Source organism: Oryzias melastigma, linkage group LG8 (genome assembly GCF_002922805.2).
Source record: "Oryzias melastigma strain HK-1 linkage group LG8, ASM292280v2, whole genome shotgun sequence".
In the NCBI taxonomy this organism is placed as follows: domain Eukaryota; kingdom Metazoa; phylum Chordata; class Actinopteri; order Beloniformes; family Adrianichthyidae; genus Oryzias; species Oryzias melastigma.
The window spans coordinates 10,502,078-10,528,533 of NC_050519.1; the positions used below are offsets into that span (position 1 = coordinate 10,502,078).

Consider the following 26,456-nt stretch of genomic DNA (forward strand, 5'->3'; position numbering starts at 1 on the left):
TTAGGACGATTTAAAAGGAGATGGATGTAATGAAGGAGGACCTGAGAGAAGTTGATGTGAACGCAGAGAATGTGATTAAATTGAGCCGGATGTTTTGCTATGCGACCCTTTAAGGGAGCAGCAAAGACGTAGAAGTTTGGAGGAATTCCATCAAAATGTATCAGCCACCTCATTACCATGAACATAAAATGACTACAAGTTCATGCATCTTACAGTTTTTATTGTATGAACATCATCATTTTTGTTTATCCTGTTTTCTTTCTGCACCAAAATCTACAGACTGCTCACAATTATGCACAAATACAAATAATAATAACAATAATAATAAACTGTTGTTGAATAAATGTTCATTTATTCACAAAAATAAATAATACTGTCTGTTATCCCTTAGATGGCCTGCGTTTTTATTTTTGATTTTCCTGGTAACCTCTTGATTTAGAGACTGAGAAAGCTTTTACTGTATAAGTAAAACACATTTAGTATACAATTTTAATTAAATACCAAAGCTAAAGAAAATAAAAGCATAGTCTGTTTTAACAAATAACATGAAATTTAATTCTTCCTAATCATAATGCTTGATTTTATGTTCTAAACATGAATAAATCAATTTAATTGCTGCAATACTTTTGGATGACTGTATACGTTTGTGACTCCACTGGGATTTATGCATTTAAAAAACACTTATTTTCTGTATATATTTATATCCGGATATAATTTGATTCTTGAATTTTCTTTCTTGTTTTGGTGAAACTAATACATCAAACATTTGCAGAGAAGGGGCTGTTTTCCCTAGAATGGCCACTAGAGGGCAGCATTGGATCACTAAAGGAAAAGTTGAAGAAGATTCAGACACAGACATGTACATAAGTTTAACAGGAGAAGATCAAGTCAGTTCCAGAGCTAAACTTTAATACCTCTTATGCTGGTTTAGCTTTATAAAATGTATCAAGTGGTTGAGTGTTAGTCTGAGGCTCCATTAATGAGAAGACAGCATTAAGACTCCCCAGTGGGCACTCCAGTTAAAGGTCTCATATTACATACTCAGATGTTTTTTTTAATTTACTCTACCAAATTATATTAAAAAACACTATTAAAACGTAAACTTAACTCAATAATTTCAAACTATAAACACTCGTGTCAAATCCCTTTTCAGGTTTATTGAAAAGTTAACTCCGGCCTGCAGATCGCTGACATTTATGGATGTCTGGACTCTTAAATGGTTATTTGTCATCTCAAGTGGTACGGTCCTTCTGTTGAGGAGGCTGATGGAACAATAATATGGTGCTGACTGATGAATTGATGTGAGGTTTGAGGAGGAGAAACCAAAACCATATGAAGGGGAACTAGAGTAATAAAACGTCTTTACAAATGAAATCCTCCAGGAATCTGTTCACACCAGCAGGTTCTTCAGAATCTTGTCAGCATAATCCTGGATATCAAAGTGACCTTACTGCTAACAGATTCAAGATTTATAATCACATTGAGTCACAGCGAAGTAGCTTTCCCTGAGAGTTTTACGATGGATGCTCTTCCTGACACAACCCTGTCTGAGGATCGTGCACTTTTATCTAAATCTACAAAAAAATGTTGATTTCAGGTGAGACTATAATCTTGCTCTGTTTGTTTCTCTTTTGTGACCATGTCTCCTCAAATAAGACAAATCAGAGAAATCTTTCTGAACGTTGTCATCACAACCATTTTAAAAAGCCAATCTTTCGCTACCTTTAAGTAATCAAATCTGTCTCTTAAAAACCTAGGCTTTTTTTTTTTCTTTTCATGTTTTCAGCATTAAAATACCTCCTTTACTGCTGTAATTTTATTTTTTTTTTATTTTTTTTTATACCTATTGCAACATCAGGTGTTTACATCCTTATTACCGAAATCTTGATGTCATTAAAATAAAAAAAGCTTGTAATAAAATGCTTATGAACGTCTTTTTTAATGCAGGTTATTCAACTTTGTTTACAGAGGATCATGGAGAACTGTGCAAACTAGTTTTGTCTACAAAGAAGGGAGAAAAACATATTATTGAACATAAAAACACACAACTTATGTTGTATTATTTGAGTGGAAAAAAATCTGGTTTTAACATTTCAGATTTTTTAATTTTATTTTTCTCTCAAGGTTATTTTAACTGTATATTTGCCCGTTTCATACTGTGATTTTCATACATCCTCCATTTCAGCATGTTGGAGAAAAATAATTTTTCTGAATTAGAAGATATTTAACTTTTAATCATGTATTTATAAAAAATGAAATATGACCTTTTTATATCTAGTTAAGCCTCAAACAATAAAGTTTTTGCAGCTTTTACCCCCCTTAAAATGCAACATTATTTTCACATTTTACATTTTTTATTGCTACATTTTTAAAGAATTTAATTGTAACTGTTTTAATGTTCACTCTTTTATACTGTGATTCATGCTGCCGCCTGGTGAAAGAAAAGAAATTAATAAGAAATCTTTTTTTGCATCTCATTTGTTAAGATAATATAATAATTCTTCAGAAAATATGAGAATGTTTAACATAGTGAAAGGTCAAAAGGTCTAGGGTCTCCGTGTCCCCCTCCTCTTGGCCCGTGCCAGGACCGACTGAGAGCTGGTCCTCCTGTCGGGACTTTTTAACGGAGGTCTCACTGGAGGCCTCCGACCGAAGCTCAGGGGAATCCTCTGAGGTTGAATCGGAGCGGTGAGTCTTCCTCCTTTAAAGTCGTCCGCGAACGCCTCCACCTTATCGAACTTGATGGTGAGCCTCCCCAGTTCATCTTTCAGAGAGTTAAACTGCCGGTAGAGGTCCCCCAGAGCATCGGACAGAGGCCGGATCCTGGACGGGAGCAGAAAGATTTCAATTTAAGAAAATGGATTCATAGATCTTTGTGCTGTGTTCCTAAAAGAAAAGAGGAATGTTGTTGGAAAAATGCAACCAAAACAGTTAAATCTGAGCATTAAAAAGCAGGTTTTTATGTTTAACATTGTCCCATTTTCAATAATTTGTGTGACAGTTTGATCAAGAAAAAAAAGTTTCAGTATCGTGAGCAGAAAAACAAAGTCTTGGACAGAGCACGGGGCAGAATCTGATTTTCCGTTGGCTTACACTGAACAGTGAGCTCATTTGCAAAACAAGAGAATTTTACATAATACAGGATTTCATAGGGGCCCAGAAAAGGTTCACTGTCACAACTGATTTTCTTGCTACTTCTTCTCACCTGGTATACTCAGGTAGAAGAGAGGCGTGGTCATTGATCAGCATGTCTTTCACCTGCGTTAGGATGGCAAACTTCCAGTTATCCAGAACCTGAGTCAGGTTGGAGCAACTCTTACCGTTGGTGGGCTCTGCTGGACACAAAGAATCCGCATTCCAAAATAAATTTAAAACGTGTTTTTTATATTTGCCTTCAGCTGAAAATGCATCATTCCAGACCTTTTGGATCCCAGGAGGACATTTCTTGTTTCCATTTCTGAGCTCCACAGACTGAGATCATGCAGAGAAGCGCCAGAAGCTCCGTCATCTTCATTTTCTGATGAACAAAAACACACAAAAACGAAATATACACGAGTATTTTTGATTAAAAAAGATTAAAAATGATAAATCCAACTAGAAAACTGCTATTTTTAGTCGTCAGAAAAGCTTAAACCAGTATTTTTAGCTAATATCTGTAAAGTGGACAAAACATTGTGCCCAAAACATGCATATTTTATAAATACGCTCAGTATTTTCTTAATTTAGCAACATCTCATGTAAAAACCTTTATATTTTACCTCCTTCAGGTCGGATCTCCAGAAAATACAGTGCAATCCTTCAAAGTGACACAATGGGAAATGGTGGAAGGGGCAGCCCCCTTATATGTGCAGGAGCCCTTCCTCCACCTGCTCCCATTCACGTCAGGGATGCAGGGCGTTGACATTCTTGTGCACGCTTTAATGTTAGAACGCACTCAACATGACACTAAAGCAAAAAGAAGCAGCTGTCCTTCACCGCTCCTGTGTCTGCTGCAGAGATCACCGTCTCTTCTGCACGAGGGTTTTAAGTCACTCTCCACCATTCAGAGGAGGTGTTTGATATAGTGGCGTGGAGCCAGAGGAGCATTCTTACCGCTTACTGTAATACAATCTGCAAAACATCTGGGCTGTGCAGATCCAAATCCAAACTGGGAAAGGAGACACTAAAAGAGGTGAACAGGAGAGTAAACGGCATCTACTGTTAACTTCTAGTAAACAAAACAATCTAAATTTATCAGCCAAAAAAAAGGAAAATGTGGAACTCCTTGGAGATTCCCTTTCCAAATCCGACTCCATTCCTAATTCAGACAAGCTGCCTGTAATTTATCCCATAAGTTCCGTTTACGACCCTGAGAAATTCATATTTTAGCAGTGAGGATATTTTTCTAGCATCAGTGAAAGCAGAAGAAACTCTGTGTGTGTTCCATTTACCAAGAGGAATTTCTTTAATGCTGAAAAATACTCGACGGAAGAAGTCTCAAATAGAAAATGAAATCTATCTTTCTTATTTCGTCTGACACTGCAGCTATCTGCTGATCCAAGCAGACTGCTGCGCTGATTTATTGACCAAAGGTAAAACGATCTCCAGATTAAAAGAGACCACGTGGATCACACATTGCTGCAGCAAAAATACCTGTCCGCTCGTTGCAGATCATAATTATTTGTAGGTTATTTTTTCAGCATGTGGGGTGAAAGGATTTATTCTGTGATCGGATTCCCCAGAAGGTGTAGAAATATTAGTGTCTTTGTCGAATTGAAAAGTCGGAACATCTGGATGTCAAATGTTGGATTTGATTAGAAGGTGTGATCTCCACCAGGAAGTGCTTCACTTTTCCTGCGTGACTAATGTGTTCAATCTTTTAAAAGATGAGAATATATAGATAAAAAAACAAGAGTTTTAGATTTCAGTCACTCATTGGTTACATTTTTAATGGTTTGTGGAGCCAAAATAGCAAAAACAGTTTTTATTCTAAAAGGAAAAGACATGAATGCTTTTGAATCCTCTCCAACCAGAAGATTTATAAAACAGGATTTTCCTAACATCCAACTCTGTCAACAGGGAATCACAGGAAATCTGCACTTTTAAAAGAAAAAAAAGTATTTTCTTTTTGTTTTGTGTTACTTTAATAGAAACAAGAAAGGATGAGAACATCTTTTTTTATCTTTGATTTATTACGGCCCACAGCGTAAGATCCATATTGGGAAAAAAATTCTGCACCTTTGAACCAAAAATTGACCTCTACCACCGACTCAAAAAGTCACTAAAATTTGCAAACACCTAGAGAAAAGAAATTCTGGACATATAGTGTATGACTCCACCCCCAAATGATGACATCATGGCGGGCAAAACTGTAAAAAAATTGCTTATGAAGCTGAAAAAAAGCAAAAAAAATACATAAATATATACCAATAAAACTAAAATGTTTGGGGGATATCAAAGGATATTTTGAAATTATTATGGGATGGCCACTCCACCTATAGTTTTTCAGCCGTTCTGTGTCAAAGTGTGAGATTTTCTCGTTTTCCCACAATATGGGAAAAAGAAACTTTTGTTTGAGCGATCCTCACGACAGTTTGAGTCGACAAATACATCGGAAGTTTTGATGACCTTTCACATCGGAAAGAGGCTGCCATCTTGAATTTAATTTTAAAAAATAAAAATAAAAAAACACCTTTAGTACTCGTCCGGAGGATTTTCATCAGTTGACTTCTAACTTCTCAAGGAAAATAAAATGCTGGTATTAAAAGTTGTAGATTTATGAAGTTGTGCGTATGGCAAGCTCACAAAAGTGGTGTTACTTGCCTATTTTTTCATCAAATTACTTTGTAAATGTAACAAGTGATATATCATAGGATATTAACATATTAAGAAAGTGGGCGTGGTTAGCTAAAAACCTCCGTTGCTAAGGAAATCCAAACTTTTACTTTTGCCGATTCTTCTGAAACCTACATAGATCTGTTTGGTATCTGCAGGAGGCCAAAATAAAAAATGGTTGCTATGGAGATAAAACCAACACAAAAGCCGCCATTTTGAAAAAAGTATTCTGTAAAATGCAGTTCTAAGCAGGGTGTCAGAGTACGAGGGGATGACAGCATTCTGTGTGTAATTGTTTATTGAAGAAATAAAACGTCAAATAGATCGACTTTTTCATTCTCTCCAGATTTATGCAACAACATTCTGAGAACAACTAATCGAACTCCCCGAGGGGATCCTGTTAACATAAATTAAAATGAGAAAACAATTTGAAACAAATCTATTATTCTAAGAACTGTTTCCAGCTCGGTCCAGATGGAGCCAGAGGAAAGAATGACTGCAGTGGACTCAGACAGAGTGAGACACGCAGACCGCTCTGACTTTATGGTCGCTCTGCTTTCCCACATCCCGTTTGTTATTGACTCAGGAGCACATAACTTTGTGGTGACTTTATCACTGAAATAAAAAGGCTGTAAAAGTGGAATCTATAGAGGACACACATAAAGTTCTCGAGTTACAAGGGTTTATTTACGACCATATAAACTTTAACTTAAAATACTGTGAAGGACAAGGTGAATATTTGTTGTTATTTTGACCATAAAACGATTAACCAGAGGATTTTAACATTTGGGAAAATATAACGTCCTTAAAGCTCTGTCTATATTTGAGATCAAATAATAAAACCGTCACACAAAAGCTGAAAAAAATAGCTTTATCAATCATTTTATTTGACATTATTAGGGACAAAATGAGGTTTCACTAGAACAAAAAGATATTACTTCTTAATTTTTAATTTTACTGAGATTGAAAAAAAATTGTGGATGTTGAATTTTATTTATACAGAATCTATGCTTTAATGAGCTTCTTAGTATTTTCCTTATTTCTTTTCTTTTCTTTTATTTTGTTGGGTTTTTTATTTACAACTTAGTTTCTCAACGAATTTGCTTTGATTGACGAGGATCGCCTTTATTCTTTACTGACCTCTAGTGGTCATAGTGAGAAACTGCAGAATTCAATTAAAGTTAACAGTTAAAAGCATCAAAGGCAATAATGAATAGGGAGATTTGCAATGCTATGCATGTATTATAGGTGTATTTGTTTTTTTTTGCTAGAAATTTCATCTATTATATTATTTTTTAATATTTAAAAAATAATATAAAAAATGTTGTTTTAGAGAATAACAATAAACTCTGTGTTTAAAATATTACATACAAGCTTTACTTAAGGTTTTTATCCGTGAACGCCTTGTAAATGTCATAAAAATGTTCTATTCTTTTTTCAAATATTTAAACACATTTGTCTCTTTAGTTTTTAGAGTAAGTTCTACAAGTGAGTATCATGGCTAATTTTCAAAAATACAGATTATTTCAAATAAAATGTTGCTACTTTATTCTCAGTCATACTACATAGTTGAGGTACTTCTCCTAAGTTTATAAGTAAATTTAACTTTGGTTTTAAATGTAACTTAAAATTAAATATGATTGTATTCAAAAATAGTCTGTAAACAGCAGTTTCAAGCTTAATTTTGCTTAAAAAAACATAAATAAAAGTCTTTTAGGCACAAAAATCCCCTTTAACTCTCAAATGCGTGCATGCAGAAATCATTTCACGGATCGGTCGACCTTTAGACTGAAAACAGGAATTAAAGTTTGTTCAAGCAAATATCACAAAATTAGCTGAATCCTGGACTTTAAGAAAATACAGATTTCTTTATCATCAATATTTTTCTTTTTATGGGTTGAGGGGTAGTACTCTCATTTCTGATCCTCCCTTTTCCCCAAAAGTCCCACTTAATGTGAGGAAACACATCAAAAGTCTCTTGCTGAGCCTGCGATGACTTTTAATCCTCCTGTGACTCTCACATGATGAAGAAATCTCAGGCCTCAGCGCGCTCGGGGCTAAACAAAGCAGATTCTGTAGATTCTCCCCTCATGTTTAGCTTCAGTCCTCCTGATCAGCCCAAAAGCAGCAGGAGTATCAGCTCCTGCTAGTTTACAAGATGAGGCGTTATTTCTGGTCGAAGGGTTTTCCTTGGTTCAGAGGAAACACGCCGGAGTTCAGTCCGCTGCTACCAAAGGTAAGGAGAGTTACATCTAAAAATGTGCTTGACTCGAGGTAGCTTTGCTAATATGTGTTCATGTGTGTTTAAAGTCGGGAGCTGCAGATGACAAGGAGGTTACAGAGACCAACAATGGCCCAGTATGGATCCAAACCCACTACAGTTATTCTTGGATGGATTATTTCCTCAAGTACTTCCTCTTCCTCTGCAACCTGGGGTTCACAGTGTTCGGCCTAATGGTTCTAGGTCTGGGAATGTGGGGTCTCATCAGCAAAGAATCGTTCGCTCAGGAGAGGATCGGCAGCATCGGCACCGACCCGATGCTGGTGCTCATGAGTTTGGGCTTTCTGCTGGCTGTGCTCTGTCTGACGGGGTGTGTCGGCGCCATCCGAGAGAACGCCTGCTTCCTCAGGCTCTTCTCGGGCATCGTGATGGTGCTCATCGCCGTTCAGGTGTTGATGGCCATCATGGCCTACAGTATGCAAGATCAGATTGAGGTCTACTTGAGGTCGGGCATGTTAGCTGCTATGGCCGGCTATCAAGATGATCTGGATCTGAGGTTCATCACTGATGAGATTCAGACAAACCTGCAGTGCTGTGGAGCCGATACCTACCGGGATTGGGAGACTAACATGTGAGTGTGGCTCCACTGTCATTCTAATGTACATTAAAGTCCTGAATCACTCAGATTTATCGTTTTTCTCTCAGATACTACAACTGCTCATCTCCAGGAGTTCTGGCGTGTGGCGTGCCTGCGACCTGCTGCGTGGACCCGCTGGACAACGGCACCGTGTGGAACTCCCAGTGCGGCCTTGGAGCCCAGCGGCTGGACGAGTTCACTGCTCAGAGTACCATTTTTCTGGGAGGCTGCATCGGGGGGATCTCCCGCTGGATCGAGCAGCACCAGGGCCTGATGGGAGCCGTGGCGGCCGTTGTTTTGGGGGTTCAGATTCTGGCGGTGTTTATCACCACACGCCTGATGGAAAGCATCAACTGGCATAAAATGCATGCGTGACTTGGAGTGGACGAGCCTGAATGGGAAATTAAATGAGTGTTGCTTTCATTATCTGACTTTGAGGCTCAAAGAGTCAAATTTGATCACAACTTTTAAACATTTTTATTTATTCTTTCGGCAGTTGTTAATTGCTGATACCCAAACTAACTATAAAAACCGAGAAGAAATGTGTTTATATTGGTTGTAAACATCAATTAAGATGGTAAAGCTATTTAAAAAAAAGGCCAAAAAAAATAATATCTTATGATATAAGAATGAAACCCAAATTAAAGCTTGAAATTCCTTTAAAAATTCTTTATTCTGGCTTTACTACATATAAAAACACAGTGCTGACAGTTGTGCAGAATCTCCTGCAGGCCAGAACTCGGGCTTGAAGGCCGAGCTCCCACTGCCGTCTCAGGCAAAGATACACGCGCAGCGTCAGTGTTAATAATGGGCATAAAATGGCATCTTGTGAAAACAGAGTTAACTGTAGAAAACGACTTCTCTAACCACATCTGGACATACAAAAACACTTTCACAGGGATTACTGTCATATGATGCCGTACTGAGCTAGCTCGTGCAGCTCTAGATGGCTGTATGCTTCCCATGGACAGATCACATTGAAGTCTGAAAAAGAAAACCACACATGAGTTGTTGTGAAAACTGTCACGTTACACAGATTTTTTTGGACAATTCTTACCAGTGCCAAGCCCTTCCATTCCTGGGATCTCCTCTCCAAAGCTGTTGAAGCAGCACAACAATGACAAGTTAGAAGTGTGGTTTGATCATTCCTGCCGATGACCGGTCGTGGTGGAGTGTCTTACCCGATGACTCCCCTCTTGGGAGGCTTGCTCTTGAACTGCCGGGTGTTCCTCTGCTTGAATTTGGGGGGGCCCTTGTGAGGGGACCCGGGGCCGGTGGCTCTGAGTGGAGCTTTGCCGCCACTCTTTGCTTCAGGTTTGGCGACTTCCAGATTCATTTTGTATGTTGGTCTGAAAGTTTTGTGGAAAAAAAGCAAATATATTAATAATATTCTTGTCAATGTTCTTATTTATTTAATACATTTGGATCCCTGATATCACAATAACTTAATGACTCTAAGACGGTACTACAATCTTAATCTCTGTCACGTTGCTAATCAACACTCCACTTATAATACGATCACTCTGATCACATGCTGAATTGTGAATTTAACTTTGATCATCAAGTGTTTTGTTTCATAGAACTTCAAGAAACTAAGAAAAAAAGATCAGAATTGCATGAGTAGTTCAAAATTAATATATGATGCATGAGCTCTTTAAAGTTCCAATATAGTTTTATTTTATTTTATTTTGTTTTTTTACAAAGGAAGAACTCAAATATGTCCCCAAAACCCATCTCTGCCAAATCTAAGTGTGTTGAACATTCTTGAAACCTCATTATCAAGTGATAAAAATAACTCTGAGCATCATAAAAGCAAATAACTCCTTTTTGGTTTGTTTGATTCTGTTAAAAATTAATTGTTGAAAATAATTAACATTTTTTTGCTGACTATAATTTGGCAAAGCAAAAAATAAAAATAATTATATGTAAAATAATTAAACAAAAGGGCAGATGAAAATATTTAAAATGCTCATATGAAAGCAAACTATTTGTTATGACAATCTTATACAAACTAGATATTTAAAAAATGAATCATCTTATATTTTTTGTACTTACCTATAGAGCTCTGTATATTCCTTTGAGTGATCTTGAGTGATATCAAGTGATTACTTTTAGAGTCCAGTGAAGCGTATTTATATGATATAGACTGAGAAGATTATGACTCAATCACTCAATAATCTGCTGTCACCAATAACAGAAACACGTCATTGCCTGTTCAAGAACAGGACATTGATAAAGAAGTGGCTGACATGGATCTGAAGTGACAGCAGCCTTGTACTGAGCAGAACACAAGGCTGCAAAATAAATAAATATATTTTTTTAATAAAGCAATTTAGAAGTGTGCAATTCAGAGGTGAAAGTGGTTAATTTAGGATTTTTTCCACTGGTTTTTTAAGTGATCCTGATATTATGCAATACTCACGCATGAAACATGTGAATGTGATCTGTGGGTATTCTCCTTTGGTCAGCAGTCTCCCGGCTTGAGTTAGTTTAGATCTTATAATCCATTCCATCCTCTCTCACACATTTACACACTTGGTCCATTCATGTGACTGCAGTCTCTGCTGTGCTTTTTATACACCTGCACACAGGCTAGACTCTTTAACACAATATATTTGTGCCAAATTCTTTGTCCAATTGGTCTTTTTGTCACAAAACAACTGTAATGAACTGAGAAGGAACATTACACCTTAACTTTCTATCTTTAACTACAAGGGTGAAGATATGTCTAAATAAAAATAATAATAAAATAAGAAAGGAAGAAAAAAGGGTGGACATCTAATTTGTGATTAATAGTCTAATTTATTTTATTTGAATAGCTGTTATTAATAAATAGCTGCAACGTAAGTATATTTTTATCAAATACGTGCAGTACAATTTATTTTAAAGGAGTTTTATTGTTTGGGTTTATGCTATTTTTTTTCTTCATAATTCAATATACATGTATTTTTAAACTACAACATGGAAATTTGTAACCATACGCCAAAAAATGTGCACACAGTCTGCAAAATAAAAAGCACTGGAATTGTAGTTGATGTTATGTCGCCCTCTAGCGGTAGGAGGAAAACCTAACATTATTTTTCGCCCAACCAGGACGTCCCTGCCTGCAGAGCTCATTTATGTTTAGCAGTACCACTTCGACACCAAAATAGCAAAACTTTTATATTTCAAAATAATAAGTATTATTCTTTTCTATGGTTTCATTTAATATTACATACATTTTAGTGGCATTGATTTAATGTATGAGTTTCTTTAGTGACCATTGTAAACTTAAATATGTAACGATATGGAAAAAGATACAGAGTGAGAAGCCTGTTTTTTTTTTCTTCGTCGTTTTCGGCAGACATTCATAGACTGTAAAAATTAATGGACAAAGCGAGCACTGAGGTCCCCCATTGGAAATGCATTACTTCCTCTCCTCGCGAAAGTAGGCCGCCGCTTTCCCCGTCAATTCCTGAAATGGATACCGCCATTTGCAAACAATCTTCAGCGATTGGTCTGAGTCATAGCTGAGTCATGGAATCTACAGGAAGTACTGTCGCCAATCAGGAGTGAGTTTATTGCAACCGTCCGCCTCTTTCCACGCCTCGACCACGAGACCGCGGATGTAAACAGCTTCTATTGTAATAATACTGGAGAATTGTACAAGTCGTTGTTCAAGTCTTCGAGGGAGAACCATTCCAACATTTGATTCTGTCAGCGGTCCTTTTGGATTTACTTACATTTATTCCTTTTTGTCGAGATAAAAGGAGCATTTGGGTGACGCTGTGCCCGAACTGCGCGCGGCCCCCTCGCGCGAGCCACAGCGTTACTTCACATGCAGGTTTACAGTCTGATCAGATGCACGTGAGAAGCGCGTTCAGCGGTATTTAAAATAAATAACCATCCTAACAAGTGAACAGCTGGATCTTTTTTCTGTTTGAAAATACGAGTGAAAAGTGAAAAATGAACATAAAAAAAAGAAAAAAGTCCAAAGCACATAACCTCAGAGTGAAATCTATTTCTACAGAGTAAATCCTCATCTAAAAATGTGGAGAGCATGGGTCTCTTGTTGTTTAAAACTGCTGCATCGGTACATTCCATTGAGGAAAACAACAGTAGAACAATGACTGGTAGGTACATTGTTGAATTGTAAAGTAGGTGTTAAAGGTCTTTTGACGGAGCCATTGATGAAGTCTGCTCCCATTGGCTACCCGTCACCTGTCACTCAAACCCCCCAGACGATCGACGTCAGACCCACAAACGCTTATTGAGCCATCTGATTGGTCAATTTATAACTCTAATAACTTGTGATAATGGAAAAAAATCTTTAAAAAAAAATTAGGATTAGAAAAAAGAAGTTAAGCAGAAAGCAGCAGAGGAAGAATGATTATTCTGACATATAAAATGACTGAGAAATAACTGTCTGTTTCCCAATGTAAGTCAATGGGACTTTGGCCTTTTTGCAACCCAGTGGTACTTCCTATATGGAACACGGAAGTAGGGGGGCTTGCTTCGTCCAGTTATTTTATATACAGTCTATGCAGACATTTGTAGTTTCTATGCAACATGCTGACCCACGTGTGGTGTACTTGTTTTTAGGAATGCGTTATTGTTAAACTGTTATGGGTAAGAATAAAAAGCATAAAATTCAGAAATCAGAAGAAGAGAAAGGCGGAAAAAATGTCAGGTAACGTCAAAACTCCAGTGTAAAACACGATTAGCTAGCTAAACTACTAGCTAGCAGCGTTGTGTTGTTATTAGCATTGACGTAAACAGAACTGTTTTTTTAAGATGAACAACTTAAAATCGAGATACATTTCTATTATTATTCATTTTTCACCTTTGTCTTTCCTGTCAAAGTAAAACGAAGCCTAAAAGAGACGACAAATCAAAGAAACCTGGAGAAGAGGATCACCTCAAGCACATTCCCTTCAGGCTTCGGGAGATAATGAAGAGCAAAGAGAGAATGAAAGCCGGAAAACTTAAAAAGCTCAAAAAGGGTCAGTCAAAACCGAACTAATGATTGTATTTCTACATCATGTGACGCAATTTATTATTTTCCTCTATGCTGTTGTATTCTACTACGGTAGGGCACTAAAAAAAAAAAAAAGATTCAATGTATGTGGTTAAAGTCTTACAATTATGAGGAATAAAGTCAAAATTTTACAAAAATAAAGTCGTAAAATTGTGGGAAAATAAGTGACAATTTTATAAGAATAAAACTGTAAATGTATGTCTGAAAAAGTAGTGATTTTACATTCAAAAAGGTCATAATATTTTGAAAATAAAATGTTATTTTTGGCTTTCCTAATACTTCAAAGAGAATCAAACTCGTTCTCATTTAATTTAAGTTGGAGACAATTCAGAGAAATAGGAAAGACACCACACTTTCCAAGAATTTAACAGAATCTGCTTTAATTTTTTTGTAAATGTACAATTTTATTTTCATGAAATTACAACTTATTTTTTTATTGAGACTTTTTCCTTTTCAAAATCATCACTTTGTAAATTATATAGTTAGAATTTCATTCTTATAAAATGATTTTGACTGTTTTTCATACTTTTAAAATAACATTTCTTACATTTTATTATTTATTTGTGCTTCTTTCATAGTGGCCCTAATGCTCAGTTGTAGCTTTCTGTTATTTTGATGTTTTTTTCCCTTTTGGTTTCCATAGCAACTGCCTCCAACGGTGAGCCAAGGAAATTCCAGGATGGAGATATACCCGTCCCGCATTTCAAGAGAAGAAAACTAGAAAGTGAGAAGGCATATATTGGGCGGATGGAGAACGAGACGAAACACGTTCTGTTCCTCACCAAAAACCAGGTGGACAGAAGACCTGAGCTGGACATCGACCAGCAGGAGAAGCCTGCAGACAGCGGCAAGTCTGACAAAAAGAAGGAGTGAGTATGTATAGACCTATTACCGGCAAAGCAACTTTTACTAAGTAATACTCCTACAAGAGATCAAAGGTGTTTACTATTGTTAACTGAAAAAAATAAAAATCAAAAATCTCTTATTAAGATACTTTTCAGGCAAAAAAAAAACCTTCCAAACAGATATTATTTATCATAATTAAAGATACTCAAAACTAAATGAGTGTGGCAGCATCCAAATGTGTTAAATTTCTTTGTGTAGCATCCAGTTCTGTTGTTATCAGATTAAGATGGTAATTTTTCAAATGTGTGTGTTTGCAAATCTGTCAATTTAACTTGGTAGAATAAACTTTTTTACTGTATGTTTTATTTGAAAGATTAAACATATTAGCTGTGTTTTTGTGTAGCGTGTTGTACTCTGATGTTCTTTCAAGAGTTTAATGTGTGTTTGCTGTTTTGACAGATATGCTAAAATGAGACGCAACAAACTGCAGCAGAAAAAGGTTGAAAAACAACAAACCAAGGAGGAAAAAGAAATGTTTGTTGGTAAGGAGAGCATATTGTGGTCCTTCAATTGTTAATTTACATCTAACTTTAATCAGTGTTTGATTTTAGCAGCTGATGTTTTGCTGTTTTGTAGAAAATGTTCCTTTTGGTGAAGTTGCGATAGCTCCTCCGACGCTAAACATCAAACCAAGGAAAGCTCAGAACAAGTCTCAGGTAACCTTTTTTCCTCATGTCTGATCTGTCATTATTTAAAAAGTTGGTTAAAACTTTTTTACTTTTTATTTGAAAGGGAAAGAAGGAGCTGCTCCTCAACTCTCTGTTAGGACAGACAGTCGCCTCCACAGCCAAGCCGTCCATGGCGAGACAGAGACTGATGGAGGAGGAGAGGCTGCGAGCCGTGGAGGCCTACCGTCAGCTAAAGAAGCAGAAACAGCAGCAGCTGGAGGCCCGGGCTGGCAGGGTGGGAAAGCCGGTGTCGTGGTCCGACATGCCCGATCGCCAGCAGGCGGCTTTGTGAACCGATGTGTCGGAAATTCCAAATATTTTTCTCAAAGACTGAAACATTTTAATTTAGGATTAAAATATATTTACTTTTGCGATTGATCTTAATTTAAATAAAACTATTATTTCATCTGGAAAACTCACTTGCTGACCTTTTGAAATACATCGGCCTTTTCAAAGTTTACTCAAAAATCATCATTTGCATTTATAGCATATCCTTATTTGCATGTTCCTTCTGAAATATTGGCATTTCCCGTGACGCAATATGTTTACAGCTCATTTAAATGGATGAATGGATGCTCAGTAGGCGTCAGCTCTCTGTTTCGTCTATGAAAATGAGAAAATAATTAAAATATTTCGTTTGTAAACTTTTTGCTTAATTATGCCTTTGTTTCATTTGAATTTAAATTATTCTGGATTATGTCACATTTGTAGTTGTATTCCCTTGATTAAATAATTCTCTTTTAACAGTGTTTCATAAAGAAAACCTTTTTTTATGGTTAACATCGCTCACTTAATTATTAATGTTGTCTTTTTCAATTCTTAAGTACAAGAATTTTCTTGGAAATTTGATTTTCAAAAGACAATTTGAACTTTCTAAAGTGAATACAATTTTAACTGCGAGCTCACACTTTGTTTCCTGAGAAGTTAAGTCTTAAATAATCACTTTAGCCCTTTAATTTCTAAGAGTCTGGCTGAGCTATTTATATTTTTAATCCATTCCAGGGGCGTGAAAGGCTCTTTGTTTTACAAGGACCCGTGTAAAAAAAAATTTTTGTGACCTTTCTATTCAAATATTTCATAATGTAAACTGGAAAATGTCTTCAATCGTCAACATTCATGACTTGATGGCATTTCCATGTTTTGGTAAACATTCTACCTTTTCACTGGTGAGTTTAGAGTGTTAGCAGTGAGGCTGTTGCCATGGCGATGAGGAAAAAGCTTTCTGCGGCCATCTATTTACGTTTTTTTATTTCAGATCTAGTATAAAAAGATCTTTGCTTAATTAGTTACAGGTTATTTTCACGGCATTTGGACCTGGCAGTAAATGTATAGGTACAACTTTGTCAGGTTTGGTGCATCTTCACAACTCTGTTAGCTTTGTTTTTCTTCTCAAAACAATCCCAGATGAAATAATCATACATTTAAATAGTGTAACCTACATTCTCAGCCTGAATGATAGTCACTGCGTGGCGCCAATTGAGGCTTATCAAGGAAACGTATGTAAATTCCTGCTCTGGTCAAAGCTTTCCTTCCTCTTAGTGACCCGACTTCGTGATTTGTTCTGTATCCAGGATTTAAATAGTGCTTTTAAGTGTAATAATAAATGACAAGATGCACACCATGAAAGATGCTTTTATCACACATTTGTAAACACGGTCTAATGACTAACACTTATTCACCGTTTGACCATCGGCTTGTTATTTGAGGTTCTATTAGGAAAGAAATCAGATGAAAACATAATAAATTACTATAAATGCAGCCATTACTGTAGCCACATTTTGTATTGATCTTCAGTGTTTGGATTTGTGATTGAATAAGCTTCAACATGGATAGAAAAAGTACTTCCAAAGAAGTGAAACTAACAATACGAAATATTAAGAGCACTCTGATGCACATCAATGAGAGTAGCTACAAAAATCATGCAAAAAAATGGGAGTTTGTTAATTTACGACAGTTCTTGAGATGTTAAAGATTCAATTGAACGGGACAGAGAGCTCCTCCCACTTCCTGGGTTTAAAGGTGGGGCTGTGGCGCGAGGAATCACCGGACCTCGATCCATCTGTTTAAAAAAAAAAAAAAAAAGTTGCACTGAAGTGAGTGCCACAGATAGAGAAAAGGCGTTTGTGATACTCACCCCTTTCAGATGTTTGGCGATTAAGGCTATTTCTGTGGGCTGGTACACACAGGTCTGCGGCTGACCGTTATACACTCCATATGGAGACACCGGCTTTGTGGAATCTGGTAAACCAAAGATAGTAAAGATTTTTTGATTCACAATTTAATATTTTTTTAGCAGCTATGATTTGAATTATGCTTTAAATCAGGGATAGGTTTCCTCTACTGTAGATTAGTTCCAAACCGTAATTGCATGGTTGGCCAGAAGATGGCGCTCGCAAACAATCTGCAGCCGGTGAGCTTCAGCGAAGAAGACAAGCTTAGAATTTTTTTTTTTAAATAGTACCTCCTTATTTCAATTCTGGAAGTGTTGTTGGGTAGAAACGTTGTGGCCCTCCCCATCATTAAAGTTGCCCATCCCTGCTTTAAATATTTCCAAGTACTGTTTTAAAAAAAGCTTGTAATGTAAATGCCTGCTTTACCTATTGACGCCTCATCCATAGAGAAGGCCTTATTCTCCACATAAAGATTTTGCTGAGTTGGCTCTGGCTCTTTCAGGTTGGGGCCATACACCAGAGTCCGAGCAGGATAGACGTGCTCCCCGTCGGGGGGCTGCTCCTGCTCAGAGTCCTGTTGCGTCAGTAAACAAACCTCTGGAATTGCGTAGAAGCACAGGAATATCCAAGCGTTGGACACCACAGCGATTCCCAAAGTGGGGTCGTCCCAGCTGGCGTGTCCAGACGCTCGATTTCCGTAGGTGTACATCACGATCCAAGTTACCCAGATGACACTGGTGAAGAACCCTGTGACAAGGATGAAGGCGCCGTCTCTCCTCCACTGCTTGTGCTTGTGTTTGAGCGAGGGCAAAGCGATCAGGATGACAGCAAGCAGGAGAACCATGACGTAAATGAGAGCCATCACAAAGTCCTGGTTGGCAATGATGCACGGCAGGTCTGGGACAGTAGGTTCACTGGATGGATTCCTGACTTCAGTGAGGATGAGCCATTCAGTGTTGATGATAACTTCCACTAGCCAGAGACCCAGAGCTCCAAGCCACAACATCCAACTCCGAGGTCCTCTGCCTCTCCTCTGTAGCAGCACCAGCCACAGCCCATGCATCACCAGACAGGACAGGCAGCCTGAAAACAGCACTCCGAACAGGAACCGCCGTGCCACACAGCTTGTAGAGTAGCGGTCCACGATGAAGGCAAAAGTGAGTCCAAACAGTCCCAAGGTGAAGACTAGAATACTGGCCTGCAGGGCCACCATACCTTTTCTTTTCGTGTCTGTCACAAACGGTAAGGAGGCCAAAAGAATCAGAAAGAGCATAAAGGAAGTGACCACGCCTGCAGCCGCACACGCCTCCAGCACGATGCCCCACACTGAGGTCAGGTCGCACAGCTGGTAAAAGATGGAGCTGATGCTGGGGTCGCATCCTCTCGGAGCACTCGTGGGGTCCATGGTCACAGTCGTAAAAGCTGCAAGACAAATCTCCTGTCACCCTAAAGTATTTGTTTTTCCTTTTTGCAAATTTATTTAATTAGACTTTCAAATGCAAAATGTCTGATTTTGCATGAATCTCTAGAGAAAAATAAGCTGTCTGTTCATTCATCCATCACCTCCACACATGCTGGGGCGACGGGAAATTACAAGTTGAATGAGAGGTCACTGGCCCAATGCCCAGACTTTTCCAAGACAATTAAACATCATAAAAATAAAGTGTTTCCCTTTTAAGTTTTTAAAATAATAAGTAAATTAGTAAATTAAAAATGCACTTTATTTACGACAAAAACTGTGGACACTAAGTTTAATTTTTTTTTCACTGAAGGTTTAAAAAAGTGAATACTGTTTTCCTTTGAATAACTTTTCAAAATAAAAGCATTAGCACATTTTTGTGCTAAAAATAAGCAAAAAAAATTGGGTTAAACCAACTTTTAAGCTTACCAGAGTGGGGTTTTCCTCCTTCTTGGCACAGGTAACTTTTTACACTTTCTCTTCTGGCAAAATATTAGTGAAAAATATCCCTTTGAACATACACACCAATCGTTTATCAGGGGTCTTCAAGTTGGACTGTACCAATCCGCGCTAATCCGTCCATATTTTTAAAAGAAATCTCCGGACTGCGCAGTGCGCCTTCCTCCGTGGACTGAGTTTCCACAGTCCGGGTACTTTGCTCAGCTTTGGTGTTTGCAGCTTTGCATATTCGCGAGATTAGCAAAGGAAAGACCAATGTGTTTGTTTGAGGCAGCTTACGCGGCAAACAAAGGCTCCACTCACCTCTGAACCAACCCAAGCTGGGGTTTTGCAGTTGCATGTTGGTTGCAATGCCTGTCTGTGCATTTGGGCTGCAACTTTTAAGATAAATGCAAACACAACCATAATTAATAATGTTATAATTGAAGACACCCCTCTGACCTTCCGCCTTTCTGATTAGTTGTAAAATTCGTTTTCTTATTTAACCTCTTTGTTTTTATATAAAAAAGGGGAATACACTTCACTAAAGTTTATTTTAATCAAAAACTTTTCATTTATATAATTGTTGGCTCTAATTTTCAATTAAAAAACAACAGAAACAAATCATGAAGTCTGGCAGAGCAGTGCCCTCTAGTGGAAATGATCAAAATTGCATGTGATTTATTTTATTTTATTTTTTTATGACAGTTAAATGAGGTTGCACGACAGTATAAGGATATTTGCATTGATTTATCTTTTCATATATATTAGAAAAGGGCATTTAGCATCTGCAGGGGAAAAATGAACCTCCATGATTATTAAATCTTTATCACAAAGAATGCTAAAATATGCTTTATGAACTTTAATGTCCTCTATAAACATTTATTTGTTCATTTTTATAGTTTTGATCTGATAAAATAATTTAAAGTGACACTTCAATCATATTTTAATCTGTTTTAAAAGCGTTTTTAAATAATAATTGTTGTTTTTAAGCAAAAAAACAAAAAAAAACAAACAAAAAAACAAAGTGTCGTTTTCTAGGACAAAGTTTGTGCAGCGCGGCAGTAGTTCATCAGAAGTTTGACTCTGAGTGAGTTTTAAGCGGATCTATTGGCAGGCACAGAAGTAAGCCTCTGTTGATTTCCCATCATCCCTTTGTTTACACTCTTTTTTTTCTTTCCTTTGTTTACACCCTCCTGCTAGCTTACACGACCCCAAGCTATCAGTATTGCAATATCAGAGCTATCCAACAGTTTTAAGCCAGATAACAGCTCAGACGGGGAAAACGAATACACATCTATGTTTCTGAAAGTTAGAATGTTCCGGAGCAGGAGACTTTAGCATTTCACTTTCAAACTGCACTGGAATAAAGAAATACTCACTAATGCAGTTTTAATCCTAAATTATTTTACATGTGTCCTTCAACATGAGAAAAATGTTACAAGAACTTGTTAAAAACATCAAAAACGTCTTTTGTTGTTGTTGGGCTTCAATACTATTTTACTTTTACATGATAAATGCAGGATTTTGAGACAAAGAGGAGGCGCTTCACAGTAATTCACAGTCAGACAAAAGTGTTAAGTAAAAAGCTATCCTTTTTTTTGAAGGGTTGGTCGATGGGTGCATTCCCGCAGGGTTCAGAACAGAACTGAGTTCATCCTCTAGAGCTTCAGCTCTGGCATTCAGCCTGTACTTAACTTGTTGTTTATACTGTGTGATGGGGGCCCCCTGTGACGAATCGATCTCTCAATGGATCTCGTCCTGAGGGATGCTCTCAAAAATCACGCAACTTGTCAATCAGTTCCTTTGTGGTCCTTTCACCCCCACAATTGGAATTTAAGTTAAAACAGACCACAAAGTGACCTTAATGGAGGACGCGTCCTGTTCCGATTCCTAAAGAGGCCTTTGGGTGAGTCTCCCTTTTCTCCATAGGGTGCTATTTATAAGCATCTGCATCCACGGTCTGAAAGCAGAATACTTTTCCATATAGGCTACTTGTCTGTGTTGTCTAGTCCAGCCTGCTGAAGCAGGATTCATTAGGGCGCTTCAGCAGCACTGTCTCCTTTGAGAACATGTCAGGTTATTCATAGCAGTGGCTCAGGTTTGGGACTTGGAGGACAGTATTTCTGCATTTTTACTGCAGCCTGGCACGCCTCAGGGCGTCACAACAACCCAAATCTATCGAAAATGATCCCCTGCTTGTCTGTCTTAAGACAGAGAAAAACTGTTATAAGCATATTTATTATGAGGTAATGTATTTCTATTCCTCTAGAAGAAGATTTCATTATTAAAAATCAAATTTCTCACTAAAAGTATTGCTTTTTTGTCTATGTGAGCACAACTTTTGAGTATGATTCACCTAAATAGAAGTGTGCCGGGTCAAAGCATATGTGCTTCTCGTGCAATTTGACGTTATGGAGCTCACTTTGAGCTATCATGGAGTTTTATTGATTATCATAGCTTGGAGGGTAGTGTGTTCCCTATAAGCAGTGGACCATTAACTCTATATCCAGTAGCAATTTGGATTACAGTCATTAATTCAGTCCCTGCACACGCTGAAAGGTTTGTGAGGTAAAAAGGTAACACTAAAAATAGATTGATGTTTCCTCCAAGATGCACCACAGGAAATCTCATGAACACTTGCTTTTTATATGGATGTTCAAATAAAAACAAACACATTTTAGTCTGAGTTTGATTGGCAAAGAAGTTTGGCAGTCTAACGTTGCTTTAAATTGATGATCGGAGTTTGCACCAATGAAATTATCTTCACATTAGTGGGATTAACATGCCATCTGAGGAATAATTGCACCCAGCTAAAAGACTGCCCCGTAAAAAGGTTTATAAGATTTGATTGACTGGAGTTAGTCACACATATTAGAACCCCAATTACATTTGGCAGATAGTCTCAATGGCAACAGTTGTAATTAGCTGTCTAATTATGGCACTGATTGTATTTAACGTATGAATCATGCGCTCCTCAGCGCAGAGATCTGCTGCATTCTGACTGCTGCACAAATGTGGCAAACTGTGTCGTTATTGATTCTTAAAAGCAAAAAACCCCTACAGACTTTTAAACAAACCAAAAAAAAAAACATTAAGCTGAGTCCTTGGCTGGCCTGGTGCCACTGATCAATGCCATGTAACATCTGAAAAGGGAGAAATTCAAAATCAAAGCTGTCGCTATAGCAACGCCCCTGCCACGTTCCACCAATCAATGGAGTCCGTGGGGTTGTGAGATGCGCCAGGGAAAGGCCAGCGTCCTACATAAAGAGTCCAGGACAGGGAAGCGTGCAGCACACAGGGCAGCACACCTTTCTGCAGCCAGAGAAGTGTGAAAGAGGCCAGAGGACAAAAGGAAAAAAGGAAGCGGCGATTAACCCAGGAGATATGGTACACTCATGTGGACAGCAGATTCCTGCCTGGGTCTATGTGGGCAGCCTACTCTTCTGCATCTCCTTCAACTCTTTCACAGTCAGAGGAGGTAAGACGTTGATTGTTGAGATTTTTGATGCAGATATAATTAGTTTTAATATCCCGCGCTGTATGAGACTCTATTTCAGTCCAGCTTCCCCCATACTGTAAGTGGGCAGCAAGCTGTGCGTGAATGTGTGGCTTGTGCTTTCCTTCAGGGCAAAAAATGATTAGTTAGTTGGTTTTCAACAGCCCAGAATAAGTCCTGGAAAAAGCTTTTTATTCTTATTTTTTAAAGACTAGTGCAGTTTGATTGAATCTAAGTTATTTGAGGATGTGCATAATTCGGTGCTGATTTGAGAGTACAAGGTTCTTATTGCTTGCACCAAAATTAAGCTGTAAATTGATGCATTAATGCACAAAAAATGTATTTATTAAAAAAAAAAAACTCTATTAGAAACAGTTTGAAGTACACCCCGCTGCACTCCACCATGCACGAATAGTTTAGGTTGCTAGCTGGCTAATTGGAGAAAGATTACTTTGAAGTGGGGGCACTCGATTGTTGTGGAGAAATGACAACTGTGAGACGTCCCAGGGAGCCAAGTGTGCTTCCCCCTGTGTCTCATTAAACCCCAATAGGAGGCCAACAAGGCTGCTGCTGCTGGCTGTGGCAGAGCAGAATAGAAACAGCAATTTTTCATGCTGAGTCTTTCATGTTGGATTCTTCAGTGTGTTGCAGCTTGTACTCAAGAGAGCGCACCGAGGCAGCTTCTGCGGAAGGGCTGCAAACTCAGGAATCTTCTTTGTGCATCTAGTATCTGAGGTTCTCTGAGTCAGCCACCTGGCTTCTGTCTTTCACTCTTTTCCACTAATTGAGAGCAGAAAGGAAACAAAAAAAAAAGGTTTTTGCAAGTTTCTCCCAAGTTTTTGCTTCATCTGAACTGGTTGATTATAATCTTTCTCTAAAATTTTTGTCAGATAATGGAGCTTTTGTGCAAACTTTAAGGTGTTTTTTTCTTGTTTTCAAAGCACCTGTGAAGCAGGAGGTTCTCGACAATGGAGCCACGGTGCTGAATCACTCCATGAGCCTTGTGCATCGGATGGAGACGCTGCTGGCCATGGGGAACGGCAGTGATGTCACTCTGCGGGTGCAAACCGTCGACACAGACGAGGTGAAGGTGATCCAAGCCCACAGTTTGGTCTTGACGCTGCAGAGTGATGTGTTTGAGGAGCTGCTGGTCAACCGCAACAACAGCGCTGTGGTTTTGATGGAGACGGCCAACTGCGCAGCTGTTTTTGACAAGTTTATCAGGTGACTAAGCATTTTACTAACCAAATAATACAGAACTGACTGCTGACTCATTGATATTTTTAATTCTTTTCACATTTGGATTGTTCCCTCTTTAGATATTCTATGACTAGACTTACTGTTTTAGCTCCAGTTTAACGTAATAGTGTGGGCTTTTTGAGTGACTCATATGGGGTTCTTTTGCAATATTTTTGTGTAGGCTCAGAGAAATAGGGTTTGCTTTAACAATACTTTCTTTTTCAGGTATCTGTACTGTGGAGACATTTCCATACGGCTAGATCAAGCTATATACCTACACAAGCTGGCCAGCAAGTATCACGTGTGGGGCTTGCAGCAAGGTCTGACCCAGTATATGACTCAACATCTTTCCAGTGATTCGCCAACAGGCCATGTGGTTAGCTGGTATAACTATGCACTGCAAATTGGGGACACGACGCTGCGGGACAGCTGCCTCCTGTACTTGTCCTGGAACCTGTCTTCTGTGCTGCAGAGCAAAGAATGGGGCTCCATTAGTGAAGACCTGCTCCTGTCTTTGCTCCAACGGTCCGACCTTATTCTGCAGAGTGAGCTGGAGCTCTTTGAGGCTGTGGAGGCCTGGGTCAGTCTGAACCAACCTGTCACCGCAACGGTGGAAACGGCCCTAAGAGCTGTTCGTTATGGCATGATCCCTCCTCACCATCTCTTTCGCCTCCAGAAGCAGTCCCTCCTTCTGATCAAGTATTACGAGTCCATCCGTGATCTCCTATATCTAGCCTTCCAGTTTCACTCAGCTTCGCCAATTCAACTAGCAAAGTACTTCGATGTCAACTGCAGTATTTTCACCCCCCGCAACTACCTGTCATCCTCCTGGGGTTCTCCTTGGGTCATCAACAGCCCGACTCGAGATGATCGCAGCTTCAGCTTCCAGACACAGCTCGGGCCAAGTGGTCACGATTCCAGTAAGAGGGTGACATGGAATGCTCTTTTCTCTCCTCGGTGGCTCCCACTCAGCGCCAGATCATCATATACCGAACTTGGTGCCATGCAGCCAACCCGCACAGAGGCAGGCCATCCTCGCATCATTGTAACTCCGGCCACCTCTAGCCCGGACTTTGCTGGCGTCAGCTTTCAGAAAACAGTCATTGTTATGGCAAAGCAGCAAGGAAAAGTGGTGGTCCGCCACGTCTACAACTTCCACCAAAGTACCGAAGAGGCTGGGGATTTTTTGGTGGATGCAGATCTGCAGCGCCGTTCATCAGACTACCTAATTGACAGTTCTCTTTATCTGCATATTGTGATCAAACCTCTCTACCACACACTGCTTGTTGCTAGGAAGTAAAACCACAAATTCAAAGGAATCTCACCATCCCTCTACCACCCACACAATCACATGCACATGTTCCAAAGTACACTCATATCACAGCAGATGTGTGTCCTTCATATCTGTGATATTGAAATAATTTTGTGCATTTATTGTCTTCCAGAAATTCAGATTGGGCAGGTTTACGGAAAAAAACAAGTATTTTAAAATATTCTACCCACTTTCATTATAATGTATCTTTTGGTTCATCATTTTAAATGAGAAAAAAAATCAATGTACTGTATTTCTTTATGTATTTTATAATGTGATTGCCTATTTTCCTTAAATGTATTAAGCGATGTTCTTTGTTGACCCAGTTATACTTGATTCTATAGAGTTTTTTTTTTGTTAGATAAACTACAATTCCTGTTACTACTATAGATTTTTAGCTATACCACGTGTGTGCTCTGATGGAATACAGTTTGAAACTCATAACTAAAAGTGGAAAAGTGAACCCCATTATCAGTTTATTTATATGTTTACTGTTTTTTCAGACTATAAAAACACACTACAATAATCATAAGTTCTTTTTTATTATTATTTTTTGCCGTTATTTCCTTTACACTCCTTGTTTTCCCCCAAAAAAATCATTTATTTATTTTCCTGCATACTCTGTATTGTACCTTGCTAGAATTCTACGACCTCTAAAAATCTATGTTATAGTAACAAATTTAAAAATATTGAATAAAGGAAAAAATAAAGGGCAAGATTTATTGGTCTGTGACATTTGTAAAACATGCTATTTATTACACACACAAAAAATAGTAATAAGTATTACTCACTATTGACTAACGGCTAAAGAAATTTCTATTTTTTAAAATTATTTTCCAAAAAAATGTAGACCTATTTATTTTCTCACATGCTCCATTTTACCTAGCTAGAATTCTACAACTAAAAATATATATTATATTCGTAAATTTAAAAATAATAATGAAGGAAAAAAATAAAAGTCAGGAATTACTGATCAATAAGACATTTGAATTATGTAATGTAAAATTTAAGAAGCAAACAAAACAGATTTTTTTTTTTATATGTTTAGCTGTTAGCCGTTCCTCATTTCTGACTA

General features: G+C 38.1%; 6 protein-coding genes across 17 annotated transcripts; 3 read left to right on the forward strand and 3 right to left on the reverse strand.

Moving 5' to 3' along the window:
• Positions 1 to 1,575: 1,575 nt before the first annotated feature.
• Positions 1,576 to 4,712, reverse strand: si:dkey-282h22.5 (uncharacterized protein LOC107988040 homolog). 2 transcript variants are annotated; one of them, XM_036213248.1, is made up of 4 exons: positions 3,759 to 4,712; positions 3,421 to 3,517; positions 3,206 to 3,335; positions 1,576 to 2,823 (listed from the first exon to the last, which is right to left on the reverse strand). In XM_036213248.1, the coding sequence occupies exons 2-4, from the start codon at positions 3,512 to 3,514 to the stop codon at positions 2,547 to 2,549; spliced, it is 501 nt and encodes a 166-aa protein (XP_036069141.1). In that variant the 5' UTR covers positions 3,515 to 3,517; positions 3,759 to 4,712; the 3' UTR covers positions 1,576 to 2,546. The 2 variants fall into 2 exon arrangements, with proteins under 2 accessions (XP_036069141.1, XP_036069142.1); XM_036213249.1 differs by having other exon boundaries at positions 3,206 to 3,332; positions 3,759 to 4,707.
• Positions 4,713 to 7,198: 2,486 nt separating this feature from the next.
• LOC112146423 (tetraspanin-10) lies at positions 7,199 to 9,281 on the forward strand. Its single transcript, XM_024272238.2, has 3 exons — positions 7,199 to 8,050; positions 8,125 to 8,666; positions 8,741 to 9,281. Exons 1-3 carry the CDS (start codon positions 7,973 to 7,975, stop codon positions 9,045 to 9,047), a joined length of 927 nt encoding a protein of 308 aa, XP_024128006.1. The 5' UTR covers positions 7,199 to 7,972; the 3' UTR covers positions 9,048 to 9,281.
• Positions 9,282 to 9,326: 45 nt separating this feature from the next.
• Positions 9,327 to 13,612, reverse strand: pde6ga (phosphodiesterase 6G, cGMP-specific, rod, gamma, paralog a). Of its 6 annotated transcripts, none has more exons than XM_024272241.2 (6): positions 13,495 to 13,604; positions 11,095 to 11,253; positions 10,728 to 10,758; positions 9,854 to 10,021; positions 9,730 to 9,770; positions 9,327 to 9,656 (listed from the first exon to the last, which is right to left on the reverse strand). In XM_024272241.2, the coding sequence occupies exons 2-6, from the start codon at positions 11,183 to 11,185 to the stop codon at positions 9,580 to 9,582; spliced, it is 408 nt and encodes a 135-aa protein (XP_024128009.1). In that variant the 5' UTR covers positions 11,186 to 11,253; positions 13,495 to 13,604; the 3' UTR covers positions 9,327 to 9,579. The 6 variants fall into 6 exon arrangements, with proteins under 6 accessions (XP_024128009.1, XP_024128013.1, XP_024128010.1 ...); XM_024272245.2 differs by having other exon boundaries at positions 10,728 to 10,966; XM_024272242.2 differs by having other exon boundaries at positions 13,570 to 13,602.
• On the forward strand, positions 11,900 to 16,007 carry ccdc137 (coiled-coil domain containing 137). 2 transcript variants are annotated; one of them, XM_024272239.2, is made up of 7 exons: positions 11,900 to 12,017; positions 13,201 to 13,341; positions 13,515 to 13,654; positions 14,333 to 14,558; positions 14,995 to 15,077; positions 15,172 to 15,251; positions 15,328 to 16,007. In XM_024272239.2, exons 2-7 carry the CDS (start codon positions 13,277 to 13,279, stop codon positions 15,553 to 15,555), a joined length of 822 nt encoding a protein of 273 aa, XP_024128007.1. In that variant the 5' UTR covers positions 11,900 to 12,017; positions 13,201 to 13,276; the 3' UTR covers positions 15,556 to 16,007. The 2 variants fall into 2 exon arrangements, with proteins under 2 accessions (XP_024128007.1, XP_024128008.1); XM_024272240.1 differs by lacking the exons at positions 11,900 to 12,017; positions 13,515 to 13,654 and having other exon boundaries at positions 13,205 to 13,341.
• A 613-nt stretch (positions 16,008 to 16,620) lies between these two features.
• On the reverse strand, positions 16,621 to 19,822 carry LOC112146421 (G-protein coupled receptor family C group 5 member C). Of its 4 annotated transcripts, none has more exons than XM_024272237.2 (5): positions 19,656 to 19,807; positions 18,650 to 18,856; positions 17,861 to 18,558; positions 17,398 to 17,501; positions 16,621 to 17,322 (listed from the first exon to the last, which is right to left on the reverse strand). In XM_024272237.2, the coding sequence occupies exons 2-5, from the start codon at positions 18,811 to 18,813 to the stop codon at positions 17,209 to 17,211; spliced, it is 1,080 nt and encodes a 359-aa protein (XP_024128005.1). In that variant the 5' UTR covers positions 18,814 to 18,856; positions 19,656 to 19,807; the 3' UTR covers positions 16,621 to 17,208. The 4 variants fall into 4 exon arrangements, with proteins under 4 accessions (XP_024128005.1, XP_024128004.1, XP_024128002.1 ...); XM_024272236.2 differs by lacking the exon at positions 19,656 to 19,807 and adding an exon at positions 19,323 to 19,649; XM_024272234.2 differs by having other exon boundaries at positions 17,861 to 18,856; positions 19,656 to 19,822.
• Positions 19,248 to 26,099, forward strand: btbd17b (BTB (POZ) domain containing 17b). 2 transcript variants are annotated; one of them, XM_024272233.2, is made up of 3 exons: positions 19,248 to 19,353; positions 23,772 to 24,054; positions 24,295 to 26,099. In XM_024272233.2, exons 2-3 carry the CDS (start codon positions 23,825 to 23,827, stop codon positions 25,367 to 25,369), a joined length of 1,305 nt encoding a protein of 434 aa, XP_024128001.1. In that variant the 5' UTR covers positions 19,248 to 19,353; positions 23,772 to 23,824; the 3' UTR covers positions 25,370 to 26,099. The 2 variants fall into 2 exon arrangements, with proteins under 2 accessions (XP_024128001.1, XP_024128000.1); XM_024272232.2 differs by lacking the exon at positions 19,248 to 19,353 and adding an exon at positions 21,699 to 22,812.
• Positions 26,100 to 26,456: the final 357 nt, after the last annotated feature.